Here is a 22406-nt window from a genome sequence, read left to right as displayed (position 1 = left end):
CATCAATATTATCAACCAAGAGAGCTTTAACCATAGCAATACTAGGTTCAACTTTGATTTGCTCAGAGGGTGTCGGTGTTCTAGTATTACTCTTACGAACCACAGTTGAGGCTTTAGCATGATCCTTTATTCTAACAGGGAAAGTGGTTTCTCAATATAAGCGGTAGGAACAATAGGATCAACATTATAAGTGATAGTCTTTTCTTCAACTTTAATAGGTGCAACTACTTTTACTTCGATGGGAGGATGATATTTAAACCACTTCTCCTTAGGGAGATCAATATGAGCAGCAAAAGATTCACAGAAAGAAGCTACTATCTCAGAGTCAAGTCCATATTTAGTGCTAAATTTACGGAAAACATCGGTATCCATAAAAGATTTAACACAATCAAACTTAGGTGTCATACCTAACTCCTTACCTTCGTCGAGATCCCAATCTTCAGAGTTGCGTTTAATTCTATCCAATAAATCCCATTTGAATTCAATAGTCTTCATCATAAAAGAGGCAACATAAGAAGTATCGAGCATGGTGTGATTGTTATCAGAAAGCCGAGCATAAAAATTTGAATAATCATTTCTCTTGAGAGCTCATGATTGGGGCATGAATATAACATTGATTTAAGCCTCCCCCAAGCTTGAGCGATGCTTTCTCCTTCGCGAGGCCAAAAATTATATATATAATTGCGATCACGATGAACAAGATGCATAGGATAAAATTTCTAATGAAATTCCAATTTCAATCGTTTGTAGTTCCATGATCCCGTATCATCACATAGCCTATACCATGTCAATGCATCTCCCTTCAAAGATAAAGGGAAGACCTTATTCTTAATAAAATCACCGGGTATACCTGCAAGCTTAAATAATCCACAAACTTCATCCACATATATTAGGTGCTCATCAGGATGCTTTGTTCCGTCTCCTGCAAAAGGATTAGCTAGCAGTTTTTCTAACATACCCGAAGGAATTTCAAAGTGGACATTTTTCATCTTCAGTAGGTTCAGTAGGTTGAGGAGCAACTCTTTGCTCTACTGGTCGGGGTGAAGATACCCCGAACAAGCCCCTCAGAGGATTACTTTCCATAGTAACAAGTGACAGTAAATTTCAGCACACTATATAAATTTTTCCTTACCAAATTCCACCTACCAAAGGCGCTTCACTCCCCGGCAACGGCGCCAGAAAAGAGTCTTGATGACCCACAAGTATAGGGGATCTATCGTAGTCCTTTCGATAACTAAGAGTGTCGAACCCAACGAGAAGCAGAAGGAAATGATAAGCGGTTTTCAGCAAGGTATTCTCTGCAAGCACTGAAATAATAGGTAACAGATAGTTTTGTGATAGGATAATTTGTAACAAGCAACAAGTAACAAAAGTAAATAAAGTGCAGCAAGGTAGCCCAATCCTTTTTGTAGCAAAGGACAAGCCTGGATAAACTCTTATATAGAGAAAAGCGCTCCCGAGGACACATGGGAATTATCGTCAAGCTAGTTTTCATCACGTTCATATGATTCGCGTTCGGTACTTTGATAATTTGATATGTGGGTGGACCGGTGCTTGGGTGCTGCCCTTACTTAGACAAGCATCCCACTTATGATTAACCTCTATTGCAAGCATCCGCAACTACAACAAAAGTATTAAGGTAAACCTAATCATAGCATGAAACATATGGATCCAAATCAGCCCCTTACGAAGCAACGCATAAACTAGGGTTTAAGCTTCTGTCACTCTAGCAACCCATCATCTACTTATTACTTCCCAATGCCTTCCTTTAGGCCCAAATAATGGTGAAGTGTTATGTAGTCGACATTCACATAACACCACTAGAGGAGAGACAACATACATCTCATCAAAATATTGAACGAATACCAAATTCACATGACTACTAATAGCAAGACTTCTCCCATGTCCTCAGGAACAAACGTAACTACTCACAAAGCATATTCATGTTCATAATCAGAGGAGTATTAATATGCATATAGGATCTGAACATATGATCTTCCACCAAATAAACCAACTAGCATCAACTACAAGGAGTAATCAACACTACTAGCAACCTACAGGTACCAATCCCAGACTATGAGACAAGAATTGGATACAAGAGATGAACTAGGCACTACTAGGAAAAGGCCTGCTAGTGGCGCACCTGTTTTGGCTACTAATGGCGCACTACAGGTGCGCCACTAGCATCACGCCATTAGAATTTAATACTAATGGCGCACCCCTGGTGCGCCATTAGTATACCAGGTACTAATGGCGCACCAGGGAGTGTGCCATTAGTATATCACACGGTGCGTCATTACTATCTGACTTAGTAATGGCGCACCACATAGAAGTGCGCCATTACTAACAATTTTTTTCAAATTTGTTTCAGAATTTTTTTTTTCAAATTTTTTTCTTTTTTTTCGTTTTTTTCTTAATCTCGGGTCACTATGGCTTAATCTCAGGTCAATATGCTTAATCTTGTTCTATCCAACCCCAGCACCACCTCACTTAACAGGCACTTGTTGATATATCTATCATATCAATCCTATTAAACCTTGTTGATGTCTAGGACTTTGTTCATGTTCATGAGTATGATGAAATATTGAAAAATATTTCAAACTTCCCGGTCATATTATGTATCATTTTTTGAAAAAAAAAATCCAAAAAAAAAGTTTGAAACCAATTTTTTTTCTGCTACTAGTGGCGCACCTAGCAAATGGTGCGCCACTAGTAAGTTTGAATTTTTTTTTCCTTTTTTTCCCCTCTAGATCTTAAAAGCCCCGTAACTTTTTTCTGTTAGGTTTTTGAGGATTTTGAAAATGTTTAACGGGGTTCCCCCTATTAAATTCGGATGCAACTTTTCGAGTAGATGATTTTTCATATAAAAAACTTTTTAATCCGAGTTCGTATGCAAAAGTTATGTCCATTTTACAAATTCCAGAGAGATTTTGCAAATAAAGTCAAAATTCATATTTGTAAATTTTTCCAACAAGTAGACCACATATCACATGGGAAACTTATTTTCTTTTATTTTTTTGACATTTCCATCATTTTCTTTTATTTTTTTAAACTGAAAAGGCGGTCAGGGGGTGCATCCGGTGGAATTTTTGGGCCAAGTTAGTAATGGCGCACCACACACACGGTGCGCCATTAGTATATAGTAGTGGCGCACCACATGTGTGGTGCGCCATTAATGTCCATATTATCTATAGCCTTTTTCCTAGTAGTGAGGGTTTGAGAGGAGATGGTGCTGGTGAAGATGTTGATGGAGATTTCCCTCTCCCGATGAGAGGAGCGTTGGTGATGACGGTGGCGATGATTTCCCCCTTCCGGAGGGAAGTGTCCCCGGCAGAACAGCTCTGCTGGAGCCCTAGATTGGTCCCGCCAAGGTTCCGCCTCGTGGCGGCGGAGTCTCGTCCCGAAAGCTTGCTTGTGATTTTTCTTCGGACGAAAGACTTCATATAGCAGAAGATGGGCACCGGAGAGCCAACAGGGGGCCCACGAGGCAGGGGGCGCGCCCCCACCCTCGTGGACAGGTGGAGGCCCCCCTGACGTATTTCTTCCGCTCAGTATTTTTTATTATTTCCAAAAATAACTTTCGTGGAGTTTCAGGACTTTTGGAGTTGTGCAGAATAGGTCTCTAATATTTGCTCCTTTTCCAGCCCAGAATTCCAGCTGCCGGCATTCTCCCTCCTTATGTAAACCTTGTAAAATAAGAGAGAATAGGCATAAGTATTGTGACATAATGTGTAATAACAGCCCATAATGCAATAAATATCGATATAAAAGCGTGATGCAAAATGGACGTATCATCCTACGCCTCCTACGGATTGATAAACCTTAGGTCATCCACTTGAGGAAAACTTGCTACTGTCCTACAAACCTCTGCACTTGGAGGCCCAACAACGTCTACAAGAAGAAGGTTGTGTAGTAGACATCACTCACTCGCTCTTCTCTCTTGCTCCGTCCTCTCCTCTCCCCTCACCGATTCCTATCGAATCCGGCGCAATGTCGAGCTCCTGCAGCCGCTCCGACGACGAGGTGGACACCGGGGGCAGCTCCTGATCTGCAGCCTAGCCGCAGTCGCCGCTTCCCCATCGGCGCATCTCGGACGCCGGCGCTGGCCCCTCCCGGCCCATTGGTAGCTCCGACAGGCGGCCAGTGCAAATCGGTGTCTCCCCCATGCCGTCCCATCGCCCCGCAGGCTGCTGCTTCCCCACGTCATCCCCTTGCCCCGCCGGCTGCTTCCCTCGTGGGCAGCGGTAGGTGCTTGTGCCCGCCCCGCCGGTCTGGCCGTGCACGCCGGAGTCGGAGGCGGGCGTCGCCCGCCGTGACAGGTAGCGGGCAAGGGAGAGGGAGGCTGCGGAGAGCTCTGTCCGCTGCCGGCGTGAGTTACCGGCGAAGCCCGACGAGGACCAGCGCCTCCTCTCGTGGGTCTACCGCCGGTCGCTTACTACGGCGGAGACGAAAGCTTGGCGGCTCCGCCGGAAGAACGCCAAGGCTCTTCAGCTTGCCATCGAGCAGTCCGAGCAGGAGGCGTTGTAGAAGGTGAAGGAGGCGGCTCGGCTAGCAAAGCTCAGGCGCCAGCAGGACCAGGCCGTCCAGCGCCTCAAGGGCCTCGTCATCATCGACTTCTCCTCCTCCTCTGACGACGGCTCCTCCTCGAACGATCCTCAACCAGCCGACGGTGGGTACAGCTATGCCGGCGACCAGAAGGGGAAAGGGCCGGCCCAGAAGTGGCGAAGTTGATTTTAATTTGAAGTTTTAGATGTAGTATATAGTTGTCTGTCGTTTGTGTGAACTTTGATGGATCTTTTGGTGAACTATTGTGCAATTTCTATGTCCGGAGTTGATCTACGTAGTTTGATCAACGTCGCATGCTATAATATGGATACACGGGTTCGGATATGAGAGACACAAAGGTGGACGACGCGATTTGAGGAGCGTCTGGTCACTGTCCGCGGACGCGTCCGGGCACGTCCGCGGGTCATTGAGGGGCCGAATTTGCCAAGTCCGACTGTTGTAGATGCTGTTACGTGGCTTTCACGTGGCGGACGGCGGCCGGACCTGGGGCTGGGCGGCGGCGCGTGGCGTTTTCGCCATGGAACGGACGAACAAAGGAAAAAAGAGGAAAGGAGCGCCGAATCTCGGGCAAGGATAAAGGTGGACGGCGCGGCGGTGGGGCCCACCACCGTGGTCGAAAAAGCAGAGCAATCTCCATGCTCCGCTCCGTCCCCATCTCCAGCCATCGATCCCCCGCCGGCCGCCCAGAACCACCCCCCGACGCCGAGGAGCTCCGGCCCCCGTCCTCCCTCTCCCCCTCCCCCTCCGAGCGGCGGTGATGCTGGAAGCCCAAGCGACCCAGAGCCCGGCCCCGCCGTCGGCCTTGGACGGCGGCGTCCCCTGCCCCCGCCGGGCCGCCGCCGCAGCTGATCTCCACCGGCGGCGGCCTGGCCCCCTCCGGGCGTCGTCGGCGCGGCTCGCCACACCCAAGGTATCAACCCATCCCGGCACGCAGCGCAGCCGTAGCTCTCGTCATGTGTTCCTCGTTCCGTCCCGTCTCGTCCCGCCCGCCGAACATAAACAACGGGGACGGACGCAACACGAGGGATTTCCCCCGCATGCGACGCGCGGATCGCCGACGCGCCTTCCATTTTTCTATTCCGCTCCGGACAAGACGAGGAATCTGCCGGAACCGAAGCAGATCGGCAGATTACCGACCGCCTGAAGAAAAGGGATCTGGCATCCTCCCCTCCCCGGACCGGACTGGACCGGCTATGGGATGGCATCTTGGCGTGATGGGGCGGAGCATCTCGCCCTCGCCCCTCGCACCACCCGTTCACAAAGCGGGCGTTTCAAAGCCTTTTGTCCACTACCAGAGCCTTTGCCGCGCAGGAATCATTCCCTTTCTCCCACGCCCGTCTCCCGCGTTTCTTTACTTCTTTACATCCTTCTACTATATATGCAATGCACCGCACGGCGCACATACATCCATTGTGCATTCTCGTTTTCGCTCATTCGTTAGCTGCCGCCCCCTCACCCCTTCTTTGCTTCGTCTTCATCTTCATCATTATCAACAACCCACCATCATCCTCAACACTTGTCGGCTCGTCGTCGTCGCGAGGGATTGGAGGAGTGCCGTTCATTGCGGATTGAGGAACGTGCATTGCCGCGGCCATGATGCAGCTCCACCTCCTGCCGCCGGCGTGGGTGCCGTCGGGCTACGGTGGCCACGGACCACGCCCGCGCGCCCTCGCCGTCAAAGGTGCTCGATCGATGTCACTTTCTATCATGCTTTTTCTTGCGCGGCGCTGGTTTCTTGTTTATACGATGTTTCATGTGTGCCACGATTAATTATGTGGATGCACCATAAGTGTCGGCCATTCAGTGTTGAAGTTGAAACGAAACCGACATAGGCCCTTGTCGTGAGGTTGATTCTGATACCTTTCTCTTTGAACAATCAGGTCCATGCCGTTTCAGCGGCAAAGGAGATGCCACCCTTGTGGAAACCGCCGGCTCACGCGTCGCTCTCCAGATTGCGCAGGCCACCAGCGTATCAAGTGCTAAAGGTATTGTTGCCTTCACTTGGGCTGGGACCCGATGATCTTGTCTTTGTTTTATGCTTATGTTCTCTCCGTCGCTGGCTTTTTACTATCTACATCTAGCTAGCACCGGGCAAGCGCCGTATACATTACTAATTTACTAAGTAATCTCAGCCGGCCGCCTGTTTTCTCTGTCTGTTGTTTTGCTATCTGCCATTATGCCAGCCAATGTACTCCAAGCAGTAGAGCACACAGCACGTTAATTAGTAGTCGAGACAAGAACAAATAATCTGTCAGCTTCTATTGGTCCTTTTCCATAAAACGACACGGCATGCCATTAGTCGCCAAGAGGAGTCACAAACATATTGACAGAGTGCACAGAAACATGATAAAAAGGTATACAAGAGAGGGGTAGGATTCAGATTTTTCGAGCACACAACACGTTAACTAGTAGGTGAGAAAAGAATAAACAGTCCGTCAATGACGCTTATGGCTTTTTGGCCTCATGAAGAGAAGGAATCCAAACCTAAAAGAATTCTACTTTAGAGCAAGGATGTAGCTTTCTTTCCGATCCCAAAGCATGAACTATAGAAAAGAGTGCTTCTGCAGTTTAAAGTCAAATATGATGATAGAAATATTCTCGACATACTTTTGTTCTTGTTGCCGTCAGTACTATAATTTGTCACTGCCATCGTTCTTTTATCAGCTAATAAAATCCTAGCCGAACTTAACCCAATCTCAAGCTGTATAGAGTGGAGCTTGAATTTAATTTTACAATCACGTAAAGTTGGGCCTGGAGCTGAAATTTCAAAGCGTGTTTGCACTTCGAGGCATTGTTGTTCTTGTTACTTCAAAATGATGTCATGCCTTACGCTGGATACATTTAATCATTCGTGTGTTTCGATGTACCTGCAGTGTTGCAAACAAACCTTGTCAGAAATGATATTCAGATTCTAGAACGGACCGAGGAACCATGTGACCTCGACGACTACTGTGTGATTCCTGGGGCGGAGTTTGGGCAGCCACTGGTCAACCAAGTGAGGATGATGCTGGGATCGATGAGTGATGGCGAGATCAGCGTGTCGGCATACGACACTGCCTGGGTCGCCCTGGTGCCGAGGCTTGATGACGGCGATAGCCCCCAGTTCCCCGCCACCCTCCAGTGGATTCTCGACAACCAGCTCCCAGACGGCTCCTGGGGAGACGCTGCCCTGTTCTCCGCCTACGACCGGATCACCAACACCCTTGCCTGTGTTGTGGCTCTCACAAAGTGGTCTCTTGGCCCTGATAAATGCATTAGAGGTACTGCAAATCTACAAACCAATACACTCAGCTGCTCTGCTAAAGTACCAAATGAAGCAGGGTCTTTCAACTAAATGTACGCACAATGCATTCTGTTTTTCTTTTCAGGGCTCTCTTTTCTGGAAGAGAACATGTGGAGGCTAGCAGAGGAAGACCTGGAGTCGATGCCCATCGGCTTCGAGATTGCGTTTCCTTCTCTCCTGGAGGTGGCCAAGAGCTTGGGCATTGGGTTCCCGTATGATCACCATGCTCTGCAGCGCATATATGCCAACAGAGAAGTGAAGCTCAAGAGGTAGGTACCCCGTTTTATCCTCCAGTCCTCCTAGAGATGGAAATTACTTAACATTTTCCTGATTAATTATTAATTCCTTGAGTAGGATTCCGATGGAGATGATGCACAGAATCCCAACGACGATCCTGCATTCCCTTGAAGGAATGCCCGGGGTGGACTGGCACAAGATCCTCAGGCTCCAGTCTAGTGATGGGTCCTTCCTCTATTCTCCTTCGGCTACAGCCTTTGCTCTCAAGCAAACTGGTGACGCAAAATGCTTCGAGTACATCGACAGAATCGTCAAGAAATTCAATGGAGGAGGTAAGAGATCCATGACCGTTAACTGCACTGCTATTGGATGGGATTGAGTTCTTTTTTTGGTAATTCCTGATCCCGTGTGCATTGTTCGTCTTGATTGGCACATTTCAGTTCCCAATGTTTACCCGGTTGATCTCTTTGAACACATCTGGGTCGTCGATCGGCTGGAGCGTCTTGGAATCTCACGCTACTTCAAGCAAGAAATTAAACAGTGCTTGGACTATGTCCACAGGTTTACTTTCTCATCCATAACTGTTTCTTGTTAATATTGCTTAAACCATTGGTCGCTTCATGAGGAAAGTTCCTTCTAACTTCTTTACTGATGCTGTAGGCACTGGACTGAAGATGGGATATGCTGGGCAAGGAACTCCGCTGTAAGAGACGTGGATGACACAGCCATGGCCTTCCGGCTGCTGCGGCTGCATGGATACACCGTCTCACCGAGTACGACCCCCTTTTCGTGTGAATCCGATGATTGTATCGTGCTGTACATACTCTGCAGAATCTAATAATAATTTTGTCGCGTCACACACAAAACTGATGCTGATTCATTCGCAGGTGTATTTGAGAACTTTGAGAAGGACGGGGAGTTCTTCTGTTTCGCGGGGCAATCAACGCAAGCAGTCACTGGGATGTACAACCTGAACAGGGCCTCTCAGCTAAGATTCCCTGGAGAGGATGTGTTGCAGCGTGCAGGGAGATTCTCGTATGCGTTCCTTAGAGAAAGGGAAGCCCAGGGCACGATTCGAGACAAATGGATCATTGCTAAGGATCTACCAGGCGAGGTAAACACGTCCATCCTGCCAATCAATCGGTTTAGATGGATTAGGAAGTAAACATAACTCTTACAATCTTTGGCTTGATTGCTCATGACACTTGCTAGTTAATTTTTTTCGAAGCCCCTAAAGAATTATAATTGATATTTTCATATATAACATGACTATTTTAAACACTCTCTTGTTATCATATTTTTAAAAAGTTATTATCTTATATTTGTGAAACAAAATAACCTTATCTGGATACGAACAAGAATATAAATACCTTTATTTATGATTATAGGTAAAATATACACTGGACTTCCCATGGTATGCAAGCTTACCGCGTGTAGAAGCAAGGGCCTACCTAGATCAATATGGTGGTGAGAATGATGTCTGGATTGGAAAGACACTCTACAGGTACAAAATCATCAAATTCTGACAATTGGTTCATTCCATACTTCTTGAGGAAAGATCCCAGAGTTGATATGCTGAATGGCTTTGGCAGGATGCCACTTGTGAACAACAACACCTATCTTGAGTTGGCAAAGCGTGATTTCAATCGCTGCCAAGTCCAACATCAGCTTGAGTGGCATGGCCTACAAAAGTACGCATTGATCTCACATAACATTTTGTTAATTATGTCTCATTTTCCTTGCATAACATGTCTTTCTATGTATTTAGGTGGTTTATTGAGAATGGCCTTGAGACTTTTGGGGTGGCTTTAAGAGATGTTCTGAGAGCTTATTTTCTAGCTGCTGCTTGCATTTTCGAACCAAGCCGTGCCACAGAGCGACTTGCATGGGCCAAGGTGTCAGTGCTGGCCAACATTATTACTAAATATCTTCATAGTGATCTGTCGGGTAATGAAATGATGGAACGGTTTATGCACGGCGGTCTCCATGAAGGAAATAGTACTATATCATGGTGAGCACATTAACTGAGCATTACTGCTCAATCTAAACTATCACGCCAAATGATAAATATTTACATGCTTATTTGGATCCCTTTGACTAATTGTTCTTCTGATAAGAAAAATAGCAAACTAATACTAGTAATTTGGTAGATGATTTCCACCAGCGGACAATTATGATGCAAACATAAAATCCACTCTCTTAGAAATTAAGACCTTCAAACTTGCATATATAGCTTTCTTTTACTTTGCGTGATGTCACGTAATATTTTTTGCTTAATGAGGGATGATGTAATATCTTTAAACACTAGTACTATTTAATCCATCACTGTGCCATTAGAAAAACATGGACTTTCATTATAATGTCTTCTCATTTTTCAATATGGTTTACATGACACAATTTGTCCATCTAGGCGTAAAGGAGATGCAAAAGGGGACATCCTTGTGGGGGCACTTCAGCAGTTTATTGATTTATTGGCACAAGAGACACTACCTGTTGGTGGAGGACCAGTGTACATCAACAATCTGTTACGCTGTGCTGTAAGTTGGACAAGCAATTGCACCTGTTTTTTTTAGTTACTAATTACTAGAATGTTCTCTTTGGTAAAAATTCTAATATATTTCTTTGAACCTCTAGTGGATTGAATGGATGATGCAACTGATAAATAGAGAGGATGACACATACGATTCAAGTGTTATTCAAGCAGGGTCGTGCATGGTTCACGATAAACAAACATGTTTGCTTCTAGTCAAAATTGTTGAGATTTGTGGTGGACGAACCGCTGAAGCATCATCGATGATAAACAGCATGGATGGCGCTTGCTTTATTCAACTTGCGTCATCTATTTGCGACAACCTTCACCACAAGATGTTACTTTCTCAGGTAGGTCTTTTACGCTGAAATAATTTTCTTGCCATATTTTCCATTGAACCATGTGATACATGGTTGATGGTATTTTCCATTGAACTTATCTCACTCTTTCTTGGTTACTCGTGTGCAATGAATGACCCACGTGTGTAAGCTCAAGCGGGCTCTCAAGCAAGCTCCAAACCTTCAGGGATCTCATGCTAGTTTTGGCTTGTAAATTAACTTGAAATAACTTCTATTAAGTCGGCGCTACAATCCATCGTGGCATTTATTAGAAACATGGCACATACGGTGCATCTATTGAACTAATTATGCAATTTATTTACAGGACACCAAAACGAACGAGACGGCGATGAGCCACATGGACGAGAAAATCGAGGCAGGCATGCAGGAACTCACCCAGAAATTTCTCCAGACGCACGACGATGGGACGAGCAGCGAGACGAAGCGAACCTTGTTGAGCGTCGTGAGAAGCTGTTACTACGCGGCTAACTGCCCTCACCATGTATTTGATAGACATGTTTCGAAGGTCATTTTCGAACATGTGTTTTGAAAGAAAGAAGGATTATCCTGCAATTGTAGGGATGGGTTGGAGGTGGGATCTGTATGTACATAGGAAAGAATGCTGTAAGGAGGAAGGACGTATTCAACTTGGAGAATGCTCCCTTCAGTTTTTTTTTTAAATTACACTATGAACGTTTTTGAATACATGATCATTTTTTAGTTTATGATGAACATTTTTTCTAAAATACACGATCAATATATTTTAAAATGAACTACGAACATTTTAATACATAGTGAAAACTTTCAAAATACTCTATGAAGCTTCTTTAAATAATCAATGTTTTTTAAATACAAAATTTACATGTTTTATATACGATGGACAATCCAAAAAATGTGTGAACATTTTCTGGTACACATTGAACTTTATAAAATACATAACATACATTTTTACAATAATGTTGCGCAATTTTAAATACACATTGAACTTTTTAATAATGTTGCCATTTTTTAAAAACAACGAGTACAATTTAAAATATGACAACATTTTTCAAACAGCACTTAACCTTTTGCTGTGAAGATATTTACTCCCTCCGTCCGGAATTACTTGTCATCAAAATGGATGAAAATGAATGTATCTAGAACTAAAATACATCTAGATACATCCATTTCAATGACAAGTATTTCCGGACGGAGGGAGTATATGTTTGTGTGAACATTTTTTCATTGACAATTTTTTTCTTACTTTTGTGTTATTTTGAAAATCAAAAATAAAAGAGAAAAAGAAAAGTAAAAATATTAGCAAAACACGAAGCCGAACAAAACCAATCTATCGATCTATCTTATCGAACGAAAAACAAGGTATTAGGCCTGGCCCAAGTTAGCTGCTGTGGGCGAGCGTCCTTCTTCCACTTGCCAAGAGCGATATATAGCAACTCCCTGGGTTACTCTCTAGGACGTCTTAATAATGTTCGCTTTAATGTTTTATGGACCAAGCGTCAAAATACAGCTGATAGCGCACGAGTCGCTTGCTCCTGCGCCACGCCCTAGAGCTACTAATCAGTGAGAACTCCTTTGAGAGCCCCTTCAAGGGTCACTTTTGATGGGCTGTGAGTATGTCACTTGGCGCCCTCTCAGCCGCCGTCACGTTTCGCATTCTGATGTCCCCTCTGATATTTTTTTTGACTTTTCTGTATGCGTTATTGGCTTTTAGACGATTTTTTTTTGTTTTTTCCAGCTTTTCAGTTCTTCCCCTAGTTTTACATACATTTTGGGCAAAAAAAAAATTTTGATGGGAAAACATTTTTTCTTTCTTTTTCTTTTTCCTACAAGAGGCTCATATTCACTTCTTGTGCAGGCACAGATTTGTTTCTGTGACTGTGCCTTTCGGAAAAGGGGAAATGTGTTTTTTTCCTTCCGCGAGAGTCACAGATTTACTTCTCGTAGAGGTACGGATTTGCTTCCGCAAAAGACACAGTCGTGCCTCTCAGAAAAGGAAACAAAAATGTATTTTATTTCTTTTCTTATGCGAAAGGCACAGATTTATTTCTCGTGGAGGCATAGATTTGCTTATGCAAGAGGCAGTCATGACTCTCAGAAAAGAAAAAAGTATATGTTTTTTTCCCGCGAGAGGCAAAGATATACTTCTCGTGGAGACACGGATTTGTTTCTGCGAGAAGCACACTCATGCCACTTGGAAAGAATTTTTTTTCTTCCGCGAGAGGAATAGATTTACTTCTTGTGCAGGCACGGATTTACTTCTGCAAGAGGCACCTCTTCTAAAAAAGAAAAAAAACATGTTTTTTTGAGAGAGGCACAAAATGTCTTCTTGTGGAGGCAAAGATTTGCTTGCACATGTTACTATTCGCAAAGGAAAAAAATGCTGTCGGTTTGATTTTTTTTGTTGAAAGAAAATCGCCAAAAATTACTAAAATGAGATCTAATTTGAAGATTTTGACGTGAGGAATCCAATGGTGAAAACGGTTTGAGATTTGTACGCACGGTTAAGAGAACAAACACTGGGGTAAGGGTGGACTTTGCAAAGAGTACTCCTTAATTAGTTATTTCGCCTAGTAATGTTTACTCCCTCGCTCGCGGCACTGTTCACTTAGAGAGCTCCTCCTTAGGATGCGGCCATGTGCCGCTTACTGCGGCGCGTAGCCTGGCTAGCCTGCAGCTGGGCTAACCCAGTAAACAAAGGCTGCATCATGTTCATGTCGTGGGTGATTTTTTTCGTTTTTCCTTCACATTTTATTTTTTTAATTCTATTTATATTTCTAAATATTATATAAATAGATATAAATATAATACAAAAACTCCATAGTAAAATTTAATAAATTTAATACTATATTTGAAAATGTTAATCTTGCATTTAAAAAAGGTTACACATGTATAAAAAAATTCTGGTGTATAAGAAAAAAATGTATAACGTAAATGAAAAAAATGTTAATCATGTGTACCAAAAATGATAATCATATGTACGAAAAATAATCATGTGTATGCAATTTTTTTGTGACAATTAGAAAAAGTCACACATTTCAAAGCAATGTAGGAGACATTTAAAAATGTTTATACAATGTAAACAAATGTTCGTGTAGTTCAAAAAAATTATTTCATGAATTGTTAGAAAATGTTTCAACATTCATTGAAAAAAGTTTAACGTGTATTTTAATAATATATACAAAACATGTTTTGGTATAATGTTAAATATGTATTTGAAAAATGTTTAGCGAGTATAAAAATTGTTTTACATGTACATCCAAAATGTACAACGTGTCTAACAAAGTAAACATGTGTTGGAAAAAAAGAAAAAACCTACAATGAAAAAAATAAAAATGAAGAAACAAAATGAAAAAAACAAAGAAAGAAACAACGGAAACAAACTATACAGAAGAAAACCATTGCGACAACAAGGAAACCAAAAAATAATGAAGAAAAAAATAAATCGAATAAAACCAACAAAAAACAAAGAAGATTGAATCAAAAAACAATAGGAAGAAAACCGGACTATATCAATCGAGCGTGGCGATGGGGCGTGGCATAAGCGAAGCCGTCGAGCGATGCAGCTAATGGTGGCCAGCTACTCTGTCGCCCGTAGGCGATTCCTATAGGAATCAGTATAGGTGACACATTGCTTTCGTGCTCCTCCCCAGGGCGCGGCTATACCTCTCTTCTACCGAGACAGAGGGGAGCCTCGTGTCCAGCAGTGCGAGAGTTGGGCCGACGCAGGAGCGCGGGAGGCCACAACCTCATTTCTAAAATTTATTTTCACGTGTTTTGGTTTAGTTTATTTTTCCTTTTTCTACTTTCGTTTACACTTCCAAATATTCTAAATACATATATTATAAAAAGACTTTAAATACAAAATTTCAAAAAAATGTTAACCAAGCCTTCAAAAAATGTTAAATGTGTATAGAGAATTAGAGATAATGTTTCTCATGTTTGTGAAAATAGTTGAACATGCATTTAAAAATGCTTTGCCTGCGCCACCTTTGTTCGATCTTTCCAAGGGCAGGTACACCAATATGGCGGAGCACATTTACGCTTATTGGGGTTGACATCACCCTCAGCACCAGAGCCAACACCTGAGCCAGAGCCGGCGGAGGAGCCCATTTATTAGTGGGATCCTCAGGAGCCTATCTACCAGTGGGATCCTCAGGAGCCCGAGTATTGCCCTGGACCTGACCATTTCCAGGCATGGCCATAGACCAAGTTAGGCCAAAAGCCCTTGGGATAGTATGTATTTCTCACTGATATTACATTCATTTATCACACATTCGTTCCAGTTGTCGGTGTTCATCCTCTTTCATTGTATATCCATATTAGTTTAATTTTTCGCTTTCTTCTTATGTGTTTGAAAAAAAAAACGAAAATGCAAAAATATTTCTTGCTTCGACTAGGGGGAGGAGAGCACACTTCTACCGCCGGACGACCGTGGGGGTCGCCAACGACGGCGGTGGGGGAGATAACGTTTTGTTTTTGCTTCATTTGTATTTGTTAGAGATATATTTGGTATTTAGAAGTTGTCCGGGATTTGATAGGAATTGTTTCCATTTTATCTTTAGGGGGCGTCTTACCCTCGAAGTCTTGTACTCAATATATACTCGCCCTCGAGGATCGATAGTACATCAAACACATTACGCTAATCCTCTCCCTCTATTCCCTTCTTTGCATGACATCAGCCTAACCCCGATCCAAACCCTAGCAGTCGCCGTCGCTTCCGCACCACGCCGCCCCCGGAGCGGTCGATCTCCATCTCGCCACCGGGGCCTGCGCCACCCATACCTAGGGTTCGTCCGCCGTTTGTGTTGACCGGCTGCCCTAGAGAGTCTTTTTCTCCCGAGCCTTCGATCTGGATTTTTCTCTCTCTCTCTCGACAGTCGCATTGATCAGCGTTTCTTTTAATATTTTACAATCTAAGATTGGTTGAGGTCGCCCGCCGTCACCATCGACCACAAGCGCCTCTACACCAACACTGGCACGACCACCTGGCGGCTTTGCAAAACGTGGCGGCCCGTTAAGCCGTCATCCACGCGTCTGCCTGCCCGTCGCTCTGCGCCAGTCGTCGCTGCCCTGTCCCCGAGTACATCGCACCCTCTACACCGATCGAGCAACAGGCTGCAACTGCATCATTCCTTCGGACCATAGTGTCGCCGCCCCATGGCTCTCCCCGCAGCGGCACCGACCCGCGCGCTGCCGCTGCATTGTCCCTTCGGGTCGTAGTGCCTCGGCCCGCGGCCCACCGCCGCCCCGAGGCCGTCCCCGTGGATGCCCCGACCCTCGCGCTGCCGGTGCTTCGCTTCATCGGGCCGTAGTTAGCTGCCGCCCTGTGGTTCTCCCTGCGGCTGCATCGACCCGCGTGCTACTGCTGCGTCGCCCGTTCGTGCCGTAGTGCCGCTGCCCCAGTCCACCGCTGCCCCGAGGTTGTCCGCTCCAGGCCGTCTCGTGGCTGCACCGACCCTCGCGTTGCCACTGCATAGCTCCATCGAGCCGTAGTGAGTGTGGCGTGCGGTCCCTGCCGACGCCTTGAGGTCTTCCTCGTAGTCGCCCAGACCCACGTGTTGTTGCTACGTCGCCCCTTCGGGTCGTAGCGCCGCGGCACGTGGTACACTTCGTCGACCACGCGCGTCAACTTCTGTGTTGTTGCGCCGTGCCGCCTCCTAGGCGCTGGACGCCACCGTCCGCGCTGGTCGTCGTCATGCTGTCGGGTTTTTCCTTGCCTACTTCGAGCACCGCCGCCACGCTCCTAACCTAGACGCCGCCGCCGGTCTTCTTCCCAGTTCATGGCGACTAGCTCGACACCGGCCAACCCGACTCGACATCGACCACGTCGTCCCTCGCACGGCTACCTCGACCATGGCTACACCGCCCTACGCTCTCGGCTACCTCGACAACGGTAAAAAGGGATATCCCCTTGCTTGAGCAACTCCTCGGCTTCCTCTACGGTCCACCCGTCCGCGATGCAACACCGTCCACGACGCTCACGCTGCGACTACGGGGGGATGTCAGCCCGTCGACTGCTATTCTCTCCAGTCTGACCGTCCACGACGCTTCTGTTGTTCGCAACGCTACTGCTACGACTACGGGGGATGTTAGAGATATATCTGGTACTTAGAGGTTGTCTGGGATTCGATAGGAATTGTTTCCATCTTATCTCTAGGAGGCTTCTCGCCCTCGAGGCTCGATAATACATCAAACACATTACGCCAGCCCTCTCCCTCTATTTCCTTCTTTACAGTATTGTTTTCATTTGAGTTCTCGTTTACTGAGAAAAAACTGGAAAAGCGTATGACACATTGAGAAAATCCAGTTGCCAGACCAATAGAGGGTCCCGACAAAGCAACTTGCAGAATCATGAGCATGTTCTCTGACTCTCAAAGAACAACAGTTTTCAGTAATCTTGTCTCGTTTGTGGACTCTACTGAATAATAGAACTTGGTGTCTCTCATTAGTACAATTTTTGTTTGCGACAAGTGTCACTTACCATTGCCTCCATTTATTTTTATGCTGCATATAATATTTTTCTTAAATCAAATTTGTAAACTTTAACAAAGTTTACATGAAAAATTACCAGTATTCACAATACCATTTGTTTGTCGACGCCCGCGTGCGGCAAATTGTCAACCCTTCGCTGAAGCTAGGGATGAATGAGCCGGCCCATTTGGAGGCAACGAGCTGCAGCCGCGTAGAAAAAATGCCAAAAAGTGACGCGCGAGCTAAATCTCGAACTCGCGAGCTCTCTCTCTTGACAGTGTGCTACTAACCGCTAGACCTAACGAGTTCTAGTGATAGATTTGTTGCGCGACGTTTTAAATATTAATCGCACTACTTTGACTTTTTTTGAAAAATACGCACTGAACATTTTTTAATATACGTTGAACTTTTTTCTTAAAATACGGTGAACATGTAAAATAATACATGTTGCATTTTTATTATTATAAGATGAACGATTTTTCGATATACGATGAACATTTTTGAAAAATATATGAATATATGCGTTGAACAATTTATAAAACTCACTGAACATTTCGTAATATAAGTTGAACAATTTTTTAATATACATTGAACGTTTGTGTAATATACACTTAACAAATCCAAAAGCACAGTGATTATATATTCATTGAAGAATATCCAACATACGATGAACATTTTTATAATGCATGATGAACTTTTGTAAAAATAAAACGTGACCACTTCCTTAATGTATGATGAACATTTTTTGTAACACCCAATGAAATTTCTATAATATAGAAAAAGTAAATAATAAAATGGAAAAATGAAGAATAAAAAGGAGAAGAAAATAAATAGAAACAGGAACAGAAAAAAAGAAACAGAAACAGAAAGAGAAAAGAGAAGAAAACAGCGAAGCAACTTGGAAACAACCATCGGCCGGCCCAAAAGCGGGCGTCGCGAGGCGAAGCTTCAGCGAAGCCACGCCGTTCTGACGCACACGGGCGTTAAATAGGGATCGCCGGGGCCAGCGGCCCCCTCCAGGTACGTACATGAACTATTACTCTTCATTCTGGAGGCCCATGCGCAAAAACAAAAAGCTTGAACGAGGCCCAGGCTCACTTTGGCTCGCATCGAGAGAGATGGTTGCTAAAAAAAAGTGCAGAAGGCATCGCCGCATCCTCAATGCGATCTCGACTGGAGTCAGCGCCGCCAGGTAGGTACGTCTGCTTGTTCGTCTTTCTTCCTCCCAATCAGCAGTGACCTTTGTGTTTCTGATTCTATACATGTCCCACGTTGTCTGATTGTTTCTACTCTCTAGTCTCTAGTTTCTCGATCGGGTTGCCAGCGCTGTCGTCCATGTGATAATTCATCGCCGTCCCCGCAACAAGAGGCCGAGGGTATGCCCTAGCAGATTTTGTCTTTGATGAAGATTTTCTAATTGATCTAATATTTTCATAGCTTTCTGATCGCACTCTTTGTGCTTTTCAATTTTAGTACTGTCGTGCCATCTAGGAAGTATGAATTGAGAAGAAATTGCTGGATGAGATTGATACGTACAATCATTAGTGAATTTTCATCTTGGAACCTTAGAAGAATATTTTAAGTAATACTCTCTCCTTTTTGGTTTATAGGGCTTATCTCAAAATCTTAGTTTTTTCATTTTATAAGGCTCAATGTGATTGTTCCCCCTCACAATTTCAGATTCCAAGGTGCATTAAATAATTGCATGCAAGTATTAAGAGAAAATTGACCAATGCATGAATTGGGTGCTTTTGCAAATTACAAAAAGTATTCCACCACTCACCATCTACTTTGGTTGGTGAGATTTTTAAATTGAGCCCTATAAATCAGAAAGGAGGGAGTATGTATATATATATATATATATATATATATATATATATATTATTTGATATGCATACTGATTTTGGATATACTTATTTTCTTGACCTAAAAATTATATCAACATATGTTGGTTACTATTTAGACCTTTATACTGAAGGCCTCGAATTTTAGTTTCGCTCCGGGCCCCTAAAATTCCAGGACCGGCCCCGCATTAGATGTATCATGAAATTAATTTTTATATTTTATTTCTTTAGTATTATAGATGTTGATATTTTTCAATATAAAGTTGATGAAAGTTCATGAAGTTTGACTTCAGACAAATCTTATATGCCAAGTAGGAAGGGAGTACACAGTAAATGCAAACAAATCAACTGTCGAATAGGGCCATGAACAAGTTTGTGCATAATGGAAAGATATACGAAATTAGAAATCAAACATATAAAGCAGCAGCTGTAGAAGAGAGGTCTCCACCATGTGGCTACTTGGTGTACTCAATGGCCCAGAAGTTGGTGTAGATGTAGGTGGCCTTGACGCTGGCGAAGCCGGCTTCCTTGGCCAGCCTCTCGAAGTCGGTGAGGTACCTCTCCTTGCCGTCGGGGCTGTTGGCGAGCATGCTCATGTCGGCGCTCACGCACCCCTGCACGCGGTGTGTGGCGTCCAGGTTCCTAGGCAGTATGCACTCCACGTTGATCACCTTGCCGTGCACGGGCAGGGCGTTGTAGCAGTTCTTGAGCAACGCCACACACCTATCATCCGTAAAGGAGAGAAGGATCCACTTCATGAGGATGGCGTCGCCGGAGGGCACCTTCTCAAACATGTCGCCGCCGACGTGCTCCACCTGCACGCCGGGGTAGGGCGGCGCCTCGGAGATGACATGGGAGAGGTCGAAGTTGATCCCTTTGATTCTCGGGTACTTGGAGGTGATGGCGTGGATGGTGGTGCCGATGCCGCCGCCGACATCGACGAGGGTGCCGACACCCTCGAAGCCGGTGTATAGTTCAAGGAGCTTCTTGGTGATGATGACGGAGTGGTGTCTCATGGCCTCGTTGAAGAGGCGGTTGAAGCGCGGGTCCGTGCCAGCGTAGTCGTACCATGACATCCCGTACGCCATGTTGAACGGGCTGCCGCCCTCCAGGACCGCCTTCTTCATGTAGCACCTGCGAGCAAATCAGGAAATTCATCAAGTTCAGTTGCACTATCTCGTTCGCAGAAATGCAAGCCAATCTGACGCTCACCAGGGCTCCATGAAGACCTTGTCCTGGGCGACGACGACGTACGGGGCCATGGAGACGCCGTCCTCGTTGGGGGTGAGCCACTTGCACACCGGCGCCGGGCTGTAACGGCGGGAGAGGTTGCCGTCTTTGCCCTCCTCCACCATGCACGACACGATATCGTGAGAGGCCAGCACCCGCAGCATGCGGTCCACCATGGACGCCGCGTCAGGGTTGGCCTCGGCCGGCAGCTTCGCGGCCACCTCCTCCGGACTCAGCGCCTCCCCGCCGGCGCCCACGAGGATCTCCAGCAGGCCCAGCTCGATGGCAGCCTTGAGCGTCATCGGTAGCACAGACGACAGCGCCAGCTGCACCGCATGCATGCAACCCTCCTCGTCGGCCATGTCACCCTACTAGCTACGAACGTGCTGGTGGTGGTGGGGCTACGTGGTTGCGACTCAAGCTGATCATGCCGGTGTGCTTTGAAGGGGTTTATAACGAGCAAGCTAGTTGTAACTTGTACTGCATGGCCACGCTATAATCCCAAACCGCTCAAAAGTCCCAACCTACTAGCAACTCCAGGAAATCACCGATACCAATAACTTGATGAGCTAGACCTCACCGCTTTGTTGCATGTACTATTACATGTTTTTTTGTCCATTTTTATTTCTGAAGTTATACATAATATTTGCAGTTTTAAGGGTCACAAAGTTTAAATGTTGTTAAAGTGCATATTCAAAGACCATGAAACTGAGTGAAAAACAAAAAACTCTCGGCGAAAGCCTAAAACATGGCCAAGAGGAGCTTTGCCGAGTGCCAGAAACATAGCACTCGACAAAGATATGCTTTGCCGAGTTACTGCCACGTGAAACTTGTCAAACACATTTTTTTTCTTATTTTTCTACACCCTTCTTGTTACTTTTCTGTTGTCAATTTTCTTTTTATGTTTTGTTATTTCTATATTTCCATTTTCATTGGCATTAAGTGTATTCTCTAGCCATTTAGTGCATCTTGTAAGCATTTTATAGGCATTTAGGGAATATAACTAGGGAAGCGCTCAAGCTCCTGCTGGCCGCCAGCAGTGATGCAAGGTTGTAGTTGTGTCGACACTGCGTTGTAAGCTGAGACGTGCCATGACAGTACAGTAAAACTAATTTTTGCTCATCAAAAAATCGCAAAGAAAATCTCAGAAGCAAATGATCCCAGTATTTCCTTTCTAGATTTCTAGTTTTGCGAAAATTACAATTCATTTAAGAGCTGTGCCAAAGTAACATGCCTAACAACATTTTAAAACCATGAAAATGCTACTCTTGCTCTACTTTTGTTTGTTTCACCCAGACGGCAAATCAATGAATTTTTCCACAAGAAGTTGCTGCCACTTGACTCACTCTAATATGGACACACCATTGTTTTTTTGATATTTTTAAGCATTTCTAAAATTTATAGTTGCTGAAATAGAGGGAGCTTATCCACCTGAGATAAAAAAAATAAGAAATTTTCCTAGGGCATGGGTATTGTCGAAAATTTGATTGCTATCATCACGAATGACCCCAAAGTAAAATTTGGCGAAGGGAAAATTTCTAAACAAAGAAAGGCTTCAGCATTGTGACTATGCTTTGAAAAGGTAAAATATTCTCATCAAAGACAATGTGTCGTGAGATATATACATGAAATTTTTGCACATCATGACAGTTGAAACCTTTGTCAAAGCTACTGAAACTGATGAAGACAAATTGCCTAGAGAAAAAATATATAATTTCCAGCGACCAAAAGCATAGAGATTTTGGTTGCAGGAACACGATAATGCATTTATAATTAAATAGGCAGTTTTTTCATTGAAAAGAGCTCAATTGGGTTAGAAAAATAGACAAATGTGCTTGGAATTCGATTAGTATGATATGCCGCAGTAAATAAAGCTTCAATCCCAAAACTTCACTAGCATAAAAGCA

General features: G+C 44.6%; 2 protein-coding genes across 3 annotated transcripts; one reads left to right on the top strand and one right to left on the bottom strand.

Annotated features, from left to right (window-relative positions):
* Window positions 1-5043: 5043 nt before the first annotated feature.
* LOC109734071 (ent-copalyl diphosphate synthase 1, chloroplastic) lies at window positions 5044-11659 on the top strand. 2 transcript variants are annotated; one of them, XM_020293298.3, is made up of 14 exons: window positions 5044-5476; window positions 6447-6551; window positions 7440-7826; window positions 7935-8118; window positions 8204-8418; window positions 8527-8647; window positions 8747-8859; window positions 8974-9200; window positions 9475-9590; window positions 9679-9777; window positions 9855-10097; window positions 10497-10623; window positions 10721-10966; window positions 11280-11659. In XM_020293298.3, exons 3-14 carry the CDS (start codon window positions 7568-7570, stop codon window positions 11502-11504), a joined length of 2175 nt encoding a protein of 724 aa, XP_020148887.1. In that variant the 5' UTR covers window positions 5044-5476; window positions 6447-6551; window positions 7440-7567; the 3' UTR covers window positions 11505-11659. The 2 variants fall into 2 exon arrangements, with proteins under 2 accessions (XP_020148887.1, XP_020148886.1); XM_020293297.4 differs by having other exon boundaries at window positions 5110-6247.
* A 7886-nt stretch (window positions 11660-19545) lies between these two features.
* LOC109734070 (tricetin 3',4',5'-O-trimethyltransferase) lies at window positions 19546-20937 on the bottom strand. Its single transcript, XM_020293296.4, has 2 exons — window positions 20482-20937; window positions 19546-20403 (listed from the first exon to the last, which is right to left on the bottom strand). The coding sequence occupies exons 1-2, from the start codon at window positions 20859-20861 to the stop codon at window positions 19725-19727; spliced, it is 1059 nt and encodes a 352-aa protein (XP_020148885.1). The 5' UTR covers window positions 20862-20937; the 3' UTR covers window positions 19546-19724.
* Between the last annotated feature and the right edge of the window lie 1469 nt (window positions 20938-22406).

Source organism: Aegilops tauschii, chromosome 7 (genome assembly GCF_002575655.3).
Source record: "Aegilops tauschii subsp. strangulata cultivar AL8/78 chromosome 7, Aet v6.0, whole genome shotgun sequence".
Classification (NCBI taxonomy): Eukaryota; Viridiplantae; Streptophyta; class Magnoliopsida; order Poales; family Poaceae; genus Aegilops; species Aegilops tauschii.
The sequence above is the reverse complement of the archived record's forward strand: the minus strand, read 5'-3'. Positions and strand labels throughout refer to the sequence as shown.

Bases quoted from the DNA above. Each gene is read 5' to 3' on its own strand.
- LOC109734070 (XM_020293296.4), bottom strand. From the start codon at position 20,861: ATGGCCGACGAGGAGGGTTGCATGCATGCGGTGCAGCTGGCGCTGTCG. The intron at 20,404-20,481 runs GTGAGCGTCAGA...ATTTGCTCGCAG, and splicing joins AAGGTCTTCATGGAGCCCTG to GTGCTACATGAAGAAGGCGG.
- LOC109734071 (XM_020293297.4), top strand. From the start codon at position 6,160: ATGATGCAGCTCCACCTCCTGCCGCCGGCGTGGGTGCCGTCGGGCTAC. The intron at 8,119-8,203 runs GTAGGTACCCCG...TTCCTTGAGTAG, and splicing joins AGAGAAGTGAAGCTCAAGAG to GATTCCGATGGAGATGATGC. The intron at 8,419-8,526 runs GTAAGAGATCCA...GGCACATTTCAG, and splicing joins CAAGAAATTCAATGGAGGAG to TTCCCAATGTTTACCCGGTT.